We start from the raw sequence: 11,919 nt of genomic DNA, 5'->3' as shown, positions 1-11,919 counted from the left end.
TCCGCTTCCTTCCCCTCGGCCTCGAGTGTTACCGTAGCCTCCCACGCCCTCTGCCTTGCACAGTGGGCACGCTGCACCATAGCACCAGACGGCCCATGGCGCATGTCGATGTTGACCTTCGACCCGCAGCCTGACGCCACGGGGACGAGGCACCATCGAAGGGGTTGCGCCGCCACCCCATGGTTGGGGCATCTTACAATGGTCACCACGTACGGCGAGGCCGCGGTCACGTGCCTCGAGTCACCTTCCCCGGCGGATCCGAGCGTCATTTGCGCTAACACAATGGATTCCTGTTGGATCAAGTAGGACCGTGGGCGGTAGCACTCCTCCCGGGAGCGGGAGAGATCCATGTGGACGACCATCTCCTACTCGTCTCCATATGGGACGAGGTCCCAGTCGACGGATCGGGAGATCCCAGAGTCAGATCCGCTACCGTCGTGTCAGAGAAGGCCGGAACGGAGATTGGGGCGAAGTATAGTGGAGTGGAGTGGTTAGAGTTTCATTCATGATGCAGATAGGGTGGACCTGCATGGGGCGGATCTGATGTTGAAGACACGCCTAGAAGCGTCTGGGCCTCCCCATTTTTGCCCCAGGTATGGGTTGGATTTGAGAGGTGCTGGTCGGCCCTGACGTGTAAGGCCAGTATGTGGGGTGCGGCTGGGTCAAGATTTTGTGATCGATCATTGGGCGCGACTATGTTTCGCTGCAGGTGAGACAGAGCCAACTCTCATTGAAGGCGCCAGCCTAAATGGGTCGGCCCAGCCCGCGCGAGGCCACTGCCTCTTTTTTTGACCTTTTGTTTTCCTTTTTTACTTTTTTTTACACTTCCAGAAAATTCAAAACATATCTATTCAAAATATATCTTTTTATTTTTTGAAAAATATTAATCATGCATTTGAAAAATGTTAAATGTGTATAGAAAAAAATGTTGACCATGTATACGAAAAAATGGATACAAAAAACATACAATGTGTGTGAAAAAGTTGATATGTATTTAAAATAAGTTAATCAAGCATTTGAAAAAAATGTTAAATAAGTGTTTGAAACATGTTAATAAAGAGTTTGAAAAATGTTAAATGTGTACAGAAAAAATGTTGACCATGTATTAAGAAATGATGAAATCTTTTGATCATGTCTGTGAAATTGTTAATCAAGCATTTTAAAAATATTGAAAAGTATTTCAAAAATGTTAATCAAGCACTTGGAAAATGTAGAATGTGTATAGAAAAATGTTGATCATCCATTCAATAAAATGTTAATCTTGCAGTAAAAAAATGTTGATAAAGAATTTGGAAAATGTTAAAATATGCATAAGAAAAAATGTTGACCATGTATTAGAAAAATGTTAATCTTGTAGTAGAAAAATGTAATCAAGTATTTAAAAACCTTTAAAGTATGTATAGGAAAAATATTGACCAAGTCTTCAAAAATTGTTAATTAAGCATTCGAAAAATGTATAACGTGTATAGGAAAAATGCTGACCATTTATTAGAACATTTATTCCAAAAAGTGTTGATACATATATTTAATAAAAATGTAAATCATGTACTTGAAAAATGTTCAATGTGTATCAAAACAAAGTTTCATGTGTACACTAAAAATGTATATTGTTTACTGAGAAAACCTACGCAAAAAAAAGAAAAATGAAGAAAATCAAACTATAATGAAAAACCGATGAAAAAAACAAAGAAAATCGTAGTATATGAAAGAAAAAAAAATGAAAAAAGAGAATAAAACAGATGGAGAAATAAAGAAAATCAAAGAAAAAAATAAGAGAATAGGAAAAAAGTAAAAAAAAACAAAGCGAAGAACAACCGAAGAAAACCAACAGAAAAAAAAGAAGAAACAAATAAAAAAATAAAAAAACCAGTGCGAGGAGAGCAAACCAGCAAACTCACTCAATCGAACGATCTTAGTGAAGAAAAAAAAAACAGACAAAACAGGCTGGCCCACCAGCTACAGTACAGGGTAAAGAGCTTCAGCGAGAGTTTCTTCCATCTTGCATAACACAGAGTTATAGTTCTCGCGTCGGCCACTAACCAGGCCGTCCGCCCGGACGTATAGGCAACGTTTGAGGAGTCTGGATGTTGATACTCTAAGGTAGTTTGGTTTGCACACATAGAACATATAGTAGTATTCCATTTTCTAACAACTAAAGATGATATTTAAATGTTTTAGTAAAACCAAGTTATTCTATAATAAAAAGATTTGTAGGCTAAGCAAAGGAAATAGGAATTTGTCGTTCATATAAACAAAAAATAACTCATTTTTGTCCACACATTTTCTTTTTTACACGCACCACATACACTGGCGGAGGCAGGGGCCAGCAAGGGCCCTAGCCCCACCTAACACCACTGATTTGTTCCTACTTTGAAGATGAACAATGCATGATTTGTTTAAAAGAAAATCCATTAACCACTATCCTCAACATGCTAATTTGGCAATTCCTGCCTCTGACCACATACATACTACATATTTATCGAGCGGTTGGGTCGGGAGCCGCATGTAATGGGAGAGAGATGGGCCGGCGCGGAGAAGCGCATGCGTAGTTTTGGCAGCGGCGACGTGGGCGATACAGTGCCATTTTTTCTAGAGTGGAAGCACTTTTGGAGGAGGAGGTTCGATGGTGGGAGGTGTGTGGCGTGTGATGTTTGACTAATGTGTTTTTTCAATTACGTGATATATGGTATGATAGTTGTTTCGTAATGTAGGTGTAATTAAGGTGCAATCTATATCTATATCTATACTCTATACCTACTAATAAAGTACGGTGCGTTTCTCCAATTTTTCATCCGTTCATCATCAAAACGGTTTTTTTCTATCCAAGATGGTACTAAATTTGTATGCGTCCATTTGCTAAAAAAAAGAATGTTGTCCAGAATTTCGTACATGGGCCGTGCGTGCTACGGCCCAGCGATGCCAGCCCATTTAGTTCCTGCCCATGCAGCTGCAAAGCCTTATTTCCCACATGGTGCGCCAAATAGTCAGAGTTTCCCATAAGGCATCCAAGATTGGGCCGGCCCGTTCTCGTTCTTTTTTGTGTTCTATTTCCTTTTCCTCTTTATTTTTATTTCTATTGCTTTATCTTTTTTCCCTTCCAAGTTTATTTTTATTTTTTCAAAATTTCAACTTTTTTTCATAATTTCCATTTTTCTTCAAATTTTCATAAATCTTCAGAATTTCAAAATTTTGGTCCCATGTTGAAAAATGTGGGGAAGGTTTAATATTTCTTCTCGTTCCAAAATTTGGCCAAAATTCAAAAAATGTTCACATTTGTCAAAAAATGTTTTAGTTTTCCAAAATTATTCAAGACTTGAAAAAATCATTTTATAAAATGATACAAATTATAAAAATATTCCTGTTTTATAAAAATATTATAAAATTCAAAATAATTTTCGTGTTAAAAAAGCGACATATTTTCAAACAAATTGAATGTTCAAAACATGTTTCTATTCTAAAAAATTGTTCAGAAATTCAAAAAATGTTCCTTTTTTTAGAAAATGTGCATGCTTTCAAAAGAAATTCTGAATTTCAGAAAATCTTTCCATTTCAAATTTTGTGTGTCTTTTTAAAAAATTAATGAAATTATAAAAAAAAATGTTGTTGTTTTTTGGAAAAAAATGGGATTTAAAAAATTGATCATGTTTCAAAGAATATTCAGCAATTCATAATTATTACTTTATTTTTGCAAGTTCAAAAAAGATCAAAAAATCAAAAAATGTTTTGAATGTGATGTTGTAGTATGTTCTTAAACATTCGCGCTGGCCATTGGTTAGCAGGAGATGTTTGTTCGAGTGGCTAGCAACACGTGGTCGAGTTTTTAAGGTCATGAGTTTGATCCTCAACTCATTCTTTTTTTATCCGCGCCTTACAAACATAGGTTGTTTCAGTGCCTGCCAGTGGCCTAGCCCAGACGTCAACTGTTGTGCGTTCCATGTGCTATTTGACAATAGAAAAAAATATGTTAGTTGGCTATAATAAAAAGTAATTATGGGCATATGCCAGTAAAAGTGAATATGCTGGTTTGGCTCATATAAAAAATGTGGGCAAATGTTCGCTAAAATAATTAAAGAGAATACACCATGGTAAAGCAAGGACTACTTGGTTATGCGATGATTATGCCAATGAAACGGGATTCACTGCAATTAGTAATCCATCCGGTTATGCCATCGTAGGAGAGAGTGGTCGAAGCAACTATGGCCTGAAGGTCGTCGTGCTGCCACAAAGTGAGGAGGCAACCAGAACCTCGACATGGAGGCGGACCTGGAGAAAAAAAAGGTACGAGTTGGGTGGTGGCCGCCAGTCCGACCAACCCCACCACTATCCAGATCTCGCGGGCTAAACATGACCTGCGAGAACACCATAGCTCCCCGCTCTGTCGCCCCACCGCTGTGGTGACCGTTTTGATGGACACATCAATTATCTTTCTCGATGCTTCCGCAAAAAATGTCTCTCCCGTTGCAACGCACGGACATATATGTTTTGTAATGTAGGTGTAATTAAGGTGCAATGCTTCCTAATTAAGGTATGCTGAAGATGATATGCGATATATGGTGTTATGATTTGCTCTAATGAAGTTGTAATTAAGTTTCAATGATCCCAAATTAAGGTGTTATAGAGATGATTAAAAATATTTACTCCCTCTCTCTCAGTTTACAGGGCGTGCGCGTACCCCTAGGTCGTAAATTTGACCAACCTAATACAAGTCATATATTACAAAAAATATACCAATATAAACTTCAGATGTTCTATTTTCAAACAGTATAATTTTTGTATTAGATAGTTTATATTAGGTGATAAAATTGGCAACCTAGGTATACGCGCAGGACTTGTAAACTAAGACGGAGGGAGTAGTAAACATGTGCATTATATGAGATACAACATTGGGACAATCTGGTCCGTTGATGAAAGGTGGATATGTGGTTGAGATCAAATGTTTCTAACTCAACTCGCATGTTTAATAGTAATGGACATCATGAGCCGAGACATCAAATTCCACAGTTTTGTTTTCTAACTCACCTCTCGCATGTTTAATAGTAATGGAGATCATGAGCCGAGACATCAAGTTTATGTATATAGACATGACACGTTTACCTGAACGGCCAATTACCTAGACAACTACTACATCCTCCGTTCCGAATTATAAGATGTTTTAAGTTTTTTCTGAATCGGATATATATAGACGCGTTTTAATGTATTTCTTCACTCATTCCAATTTGTATGTAGTACATTTTCAAATATCCAAAACATCTTCTAATTCAAAACAAGGGTGATAGATTTTATGTTCTCTCTCAGTTAGCTCCATGTAAACGACTATTCAGATTTCCGCTAACTTGCACCGCCACTCAAATCTGATATGGTCATTGTTGTAGTTTGTCAATCATTGTTTTGATCACTTGCTTTTTTTCCTTTTCCTCACAAGGCACAGTTTTGGTCTCTTAAGACTTTGCTATTTGACGTCGTATTTAGTTGTGTGTGTCATGTGTGTTCGTGTTGGTTGTGTGCATCTTAGGCTCTTATCTATGTAAAGGCCAGGCGTGTTGTCACTACAAGAAATATGTCAACTTGTGACCTTGACTATTGGTCACTGAAAGGTCATTGTTTTTCATTTGCGACCTTTTTTTGACCAAAAATAAAAGGTCAAAAGCTGGCAGTCGTAAACTGAAATTAACGACCTTCTATGTGAGAAGGTCGTGGACGTTTACGATCAAAATATGCCTACTGTTTTGTTTTGCTCACTAGCCGCCTCCCCAGGCCACGTAGGCATCCGACGTGGAAATCTGATGTGGCACAAGAATCAGCCCGGTCTGATTCGGTTTTCTACATGGGCCTAGCCCAACAATTCAAGCTTTTTTCCAAGTTAATTCTTGTGGGCTACATGGGCCAAGCCCAATATTTTGGCTTCTTTATTTTTTGGCCTTGGCCTTCTTACAATCATTTATTTTCTATTTCAATAATTATATTTTGGCACTGGTCCCACTAGTCATAATGCCATACATCAGTCACACATGTCAAAAATTTCAAAATTGCTCAGATTATATTCATAACTGGGTCCCACTGGTCAAGTTTCCATTTCACATCTTTTCAACATACATAATCATTATTTCAAATAGGACAGAACAGATATAATTCATTAACACTACATTAGACTTTTACAATATTACAATTTACACTTGGCTTCACACTTCAGAACCAAAAACTCTTTGCTAAGTACAGAACCAAAAACTCTTTGCTAAGTACTGCTTCACACTTGGCTTCACAGCTTCACACTTGGCTTCAAGGCTTCACACTCCAAAAAAATAGGCCTGGAGCTCCTGTAAAAGAATGAACATAAAGGCCACCAAAATTAGAGTGTACTGCTGCTGAGGCCAGAACCAAACAACTTCAATATTACAATAAAAAGAAGTCTCAGGTTTATCAATCACAGCAAAACACACTGTGGCCATCAGTCAGATCTGAATATAGAACGAAAGAGGTCTCAGGTTTAGACTGAAAAGGAAGAGCTAGTTATGCATGATGTCTCAGGTTTAAACAAAAGATCAAGACCATAATTTTAACAAGAGATATGTAGTCAGTCCAATTGAACAAAACCTAGACAGTAGCATTATGAGTATTTAAGTGGAGATGTAGCAGGCAATCAAATGAATTTATTCTGGAGACGATGAATAAAATTAGGCAATCAACAACTTAAGCATCACAAGAATGAGCAGTACAAGAATGTGTTAGCAGCACAAGAATTAGCAGCACATACATGTCTGCACGATCCAACAAGAATGATTATATTCAATTTTGTTAGCAGCACAAGAATGAGCAGTAGCAGCACCACCACCAGCACAAGTGCACACCTATTCAAGCAAGCAGCTAGCAGTAGAAGCATTCAAACAGCAGCAACACTGTCACATGTCATATCTTATAAACTTAGGCATGTGTTCTCAGGTTATCCTTAACATCACGCACTATCTTGGGTAATTAGCAGCAAACAATACATATTAGTACAAGGCTAGGCAAGATAATAAAGACTTGGGAAAAGATAGCAGAGTTTAAGAAATGATACATGCCCTTGAGGAAAGGGCAGTGGCAAGCGCGACCACGAACATATGCATTCATGTAATGAATATAGCAATTATTTTTAAAAAGTGTTCATGTAAACAGGTGAACACTACAGTAATCTTATGAATGCAACGAATATAGCAATGCCATCCTGGGGCATAGGTGATTCCATGCAACTAGTTTCATAGAACAATAGAGAATATTTTCATCATATAACAAAAAATATTTCATCCTCCAATTGTTCCCCAGATAATGAAACATGGAGAAGTGTTAAAAGGTAGGCTGAAATGATTCTAGGGCACTGCATTCATCATGGCGGCAAAAGATGTCAAGGAGCCAAATTTCAGTCCCGTTCTATAGTCAAATATTCTAACACAACAAAAAGTAAATATCATTACAAAAGCACAAACCACTGGAATAAATTTGTAGAAATGAAAATTAGAGACAAACTATCTATAAATGCCCTAAATGGCAAGCAAAATCCATCTTGCTATACCAGTTTTAAACTCCAGACTACCCAACAAAGATGCAATTGCCTCAGACAATGCATTCGCCTCTAAGGCACGACAAAAGCAAGTCAATCAGGTAAACTTCAATCCCAATTCTACGAACTAAAAGTTTCAGTGCTACAAACTTCAGTGGGTATCACTACACACGTGAAGCAAATATGTACACAGTTCAGCTTATCTCACAAATAAGTACAGCAAGCAATTAACAGCCACAAAACAGATATTAACCACCTCATTCTACAAAAGCTAATCACGAATCTCAGGAATTAACACGGTCCCGAGCGTATGTTATAGTACTACCCTTCGGATCCAGCAGACAAAGGAACTAGCAGATCAGGCACAACGATAAATCAATCAACAGTGACAAAAAGATCCATACCCTTGGAGCTGGGCAGCGTCTTGAGAACGGTCTTGTAGCCGAGCGTGTACTTGCCGCTCTTCATCACCAGCTGCATCTTGTTGTTGATGTTCTCCCTGCTCTTCTTCTGAAGAGTGCATCCATCAATCGAAAAACAGTGAGAAGATCTCTCGGAAAGAAAGACACGGCGAGATAACCACCAGGGAACGAATCAGGCCGAAATGGGAGGAGCGGCGGGTGGGGATCGATTAGGGTTCGTACCGCCTTCTTGATGGGAGCCATCGCGTCGGACGGCGTCAGAGGGCACCGACCGCACGGCCGCGTCGTCGTCGTCGACCACACAACAACAGAAGAAGCAGACGGAGCCGTGGTCTCCTACTAGGCGGTGCACCTACGCGCATGCATTAGGGAGGGGAGGAAGTAAACCGCATCAGCAAAATCAAACCAAGCAACAGAGAGAGACCAGGAGGAGGAGAGAGAGGCGGACCTTGCATGGCGTCGAGCACGGCGAGGGAGGTGGCGAGCAGAGCGAGGAGGCGTCGCTTTGCTCCCCGTCCTCGGCCTGGTAGAACACGCCCAATATCTTCCCCAGATCCGTCCCAGCGGCGGATTCCATGGCGGTGGCGCACGCTGGGCCTGGGCGTCGGGCCCGGGTGATGGAGGGAGGAGGATTCGTCAGGGGACCGGGCCCTTCCTCGCCATCGTCTCCGGCCGCCGTGGGGTGCGGGGTCAGGGACCGCACGGTGGTGGTATCCTGATTGGCGCGGCGGCAGACTGGTGGAGGTCGGATCCGGCGACGCAGGAAGCCATGGCGCGGCTGGATGCGGGCGATGCAGAGGGACAAAGCAGCAAAGATAGCGGCGGCTCGACGCACTCAGGAGAGCGGCTTGGGGTTGTGGGTCTCGGGGAGGCGACGGAGGCGAGTCGATCTGGATCGGGGAGAGGGGGAGAGACAGGCGGCGGCAGGGGGAGAGGGGGATTGGGTTGCTGCTAGGGTTTGGGTTGGGTTGGGAGAGGTGATCCGTGATGCGGACGGTTGGATCCTTCGGATGCGGACGGTTCAGATCGGCCAGTGGAGTGATCCGTGAGAAGAGCCATGATTGGTTCAGAAATTTTGTGATTTAAAATAGTTTCTAAGTACTAAAACTAGGGGAATTTTGTGAAGCAACTTTCAAAATATTTTGCAAAATGGCACAACTAAATTTTTCACTCAAGTTAGACCAGATTTTATGGGTGATCACCAATTTGTATGCATTTCTAATCTTTCTAGATATTTTTAATTATTTTTCGAGTGCCCGAAATGAGGTTTTTTGTGAAGAACCTACGAAATAATTGTTGCAAAATTGGACTAAATCATTTTTCTAAGATACTAGGCCATATTTAATGCACAATTGACCAAATGGTTGAGTGTGAAATTTTTTGATCCACCTCTCATGAAAAAGACAAATTTCCACCGATTCAGTTGGAAGCGGGTTAAATTTGAACTGCAGCTACCTCATAGTTTGCTCTTTATTTTTTCCAAAAATCATTTATAGGTAAAAAGGTATCTATTTAATCAGAGAAACACCAAAAAAACTCCAATATTCAACCACTAGCTAGGAACGGTCATGCCCGCCGTTTTGACCACATTTTAAAACGGGCATAAAAAATTCAAAAAAATCAAAAAATTGGGAAACCTTCGCATTGTGTCACTATATATGACCAAGATTTCAGGAAAAATAATAAACTTGTAATACGACAATTGTTTTAAAAAAGTGTTCTCAAAAATGAGCTATCACACGTGAAGATTCAGGGCTTTCAAGCCAAATGATCAATCCTATGGCCAAATTCATGGCATAGTTTGTTCAAATGATCTCATATTATGCACAAGGGTGCATATTGGAATGGCAAACAATGTTGCCTAAGGAAGTTTTCATTTTCTTTGGACGAAAAAACCATTTTCCATTTTTCGAGTGCCCAACAGGAGGTTTTTTTGTGAAGGACCTCCCAAATAATTGTTGCAAAATTGGACCAAATCATTTTTATAAAATACTAGGCCATATTTAATGCACAATTGACCAAATGGTTGGGTGTAAAATGTTTTGATCCACCTCTCGTGAAAAAGACAAATTCCCGCCGATTCAGCAGGAAGCGGGTCAAATTTGAACTGTAGCTACCTCGTAGTTTGCTCTTTATTTTTTCCAAAAATCATTTCTAGGTACATAAGTATCTATTAGAGAAACACCAAAAAAATTCCAAGATTCAACCACTAGCTAGGAACGGTTATTCCCGCTATTTTGACCGCATTTTGAAACGGGCATAAAAAATTCAAAAATAATCGAAAAATTGGGAAACCATCGCATTGTGTCATTATATGTGGTCAAGTTCACAGGAAAAATAACAAACTTGTAATACGGCAATTATTTTAAAAAAGTGTTCTCAGAAACGAGCTATCACGTATGAAGATCAATGGCTTTTAAGCCAAATGATCAATCTTATGGCCACATTCATGGCATAGTTTGTTCAAATGATCTCATATTGTGCACAAGGGTGCATATTGGAATGGCAAACAATGTTGCCTAAGGAAGTTTTCATTTTCTTTGGACAAAAAAATCATTTTCCATTTTTCGAGTGCCCAAAAGGAGGTTTTTTTGTGAAGGACCTCCCAAATAATTGTTGCAAAATTGGACCAAATCAATTTTCTAAAATACTAGGACATATTAATGCACAATTGACAAAATGGTTGGGTGTAAAAAGTTTTGATCCATCTCTCGTGAAAAAGACAAATTTCCGTCGTTTCAGCTGGAAGCGGGTCAAATTTGAAATGCAGCTGCCTCATAGTTTGCTATTTATTTTTTCCAAAAATCATTTCTAGTTACATAAGTACCTATTTAATCATAAATACATGGTTTGGTGGCGATACGTCAAGGTTTGGGTGGTGGCCGAGGCCCCCAACTCTAGAGCGCGTAAACTCACATGCCCGCCGCGTGGTCACCACGTGACCGTGGCGTTGCCATGTGTTCTGGGTAGCCTAGGCATGTATAGTGGGTTGGGCACTCCCCAGGTAGGTGCTAGGAAGAAAATTACAACATAAGATTCTCACGAAGAGACCGGTCGATGCTCAAACATGAATTAGCAGCCAAGTGTTTGATTAGCGGTACGGGAAATATACATGGCCAATGGGCGTGAGTTTTGACTGAGGATGATCAGTTACTAAGAAGACCGTCTTCACAAATTTTCAACTCAAAAGGAGAGCCTAGGTGGTACTTGCTTTGCAAATTACCACACTGGACATAACTACGAATGTTGAAGCTCGGCTCAAAATAATGAATGGATTGAGCTGGCATTTGGTGGAGGATGGTTATTTGGGCATAGGAAAGCACAATAGAAAATGGATACTATTTGGACATGCCAAAGTGGTACTTCCTTCACAAACTGTTGTTCTGAACAGAATAGGAAAATGAATATTTTTGAATTATTTTTGAACTAGGCAAGGAAGGTTTTTACATATTTGACGAAGATATGACCCAAAGAATTTATGAGATTTTTTTGGGAATTTTGGGAATGACAGAAATATAGGTTGCTTCACAACCTAGGGCAAAAACTGCCACATGGACATGACACATAGGCAAAACTGATGAGGTGGTGCCTAGTCATAGCAACCCACCACAATTTACAAGGCTATGACCATCTATATTGGTCGTTAACAACTAGAAATAAGGCAGCGGACTAGCGTTGTTTGCTTTATGACCATTTCATGTAAGGAAATTACGACCTTTCTGACCAAAATGGTCGCAATGGTTTAGGGTTTGGAGCCCCCCGAACAGCTTTTGACCAATTGGTCTGAAGTGGTCATAGATCTATGACCATTTCTTCCAGGGTCACTGACAGAAGGTCACTAGTTGACATATTTCTTGTAGTGTGTTTGGATCTATTTGATGCTTTATTTTGAGTCAATGAAATCTACTTTGTTGAAAAAAATAAAGATCTGAATATCATCATAGTAATTAGGCAAAATTTGGT

The 11,919-nt window shown here is 39.8% G+C and overlaps 1 protein-coding gene across 1 annotated transcript; it reads right to left on the bottom strand.

Annotated features, from left to right (window-relative positions):
* Positions 1 to 6,038: 6,038 nt before the first annotated feature.
* LOC125531408 lies at positions 6,039 to 8,908 on the bottom strand. The gene is made up of 4 exons (XM_048695828.1): positions 8,405 to 8,908; positions 8,179 to 8,308; positions 7,939 to 8,044; positions 6,039 to 6,314 (listed from the first exon to the last, which is right to left on the bottom strand). Exons 1-4 carry the CDS (start codon positions 8,531 to 8,533, stop codon positions 6,257 to 6,259), a joined length of 423 nt encoding a protein of 140 aa, XP_048551785.1. The 5' UTR covers positions 8,534 to 8,908; the 3' UTR covers positions 6,039 to 6,256.
* Positions 8,909 to 11,919: the final 3,011 nt, after the last annotated feature.

The sequence above is a fragment of the Triticum urartu genome, chromosome 1, assembly GCF_003073215.2.
Source record: "Triticum urartu cultivar G1812 chromosome 1, Tu2.1, whole genome shotgun sequence".
Classification (NCBI taxonomy): Eukaryota; Viridiplantae; Streptophyta; class Magnoliopsida; order Poales; family Poaceae; genus Triticum; species Triticum urartu.
Note: the sequence above shows the minus strand (reverse complement) of the source record. Positions and strands in the feature narration are given on the sequence as shown.

Excerpts from the sequence above, each read along its gene's own strand:
- LOC125531408 (XM_048695828.1), bottom strand. The coding sequence starts at position 8,533 with ATGGAATCCGCCGCTGGGACGGATCTGGGGAAGATATTGGGCGTGTTC. Across the intron at positions 8,309-8,404 it reads CGTGCTCGACGCCATGCAAG|GTGCACCGCCTAGTAGGAGA; the intron begins GTCCGCCTCTCT and ends GCATGCGCGTAG. Across the intron at positions 6,315-7,938 it reads GACGCTGCCCAGCTCCAAGG|GAGCTCCAGGCCTATTTTTT; the intron begins GTATGGATCTTT and ends ATTCTTTTACAG.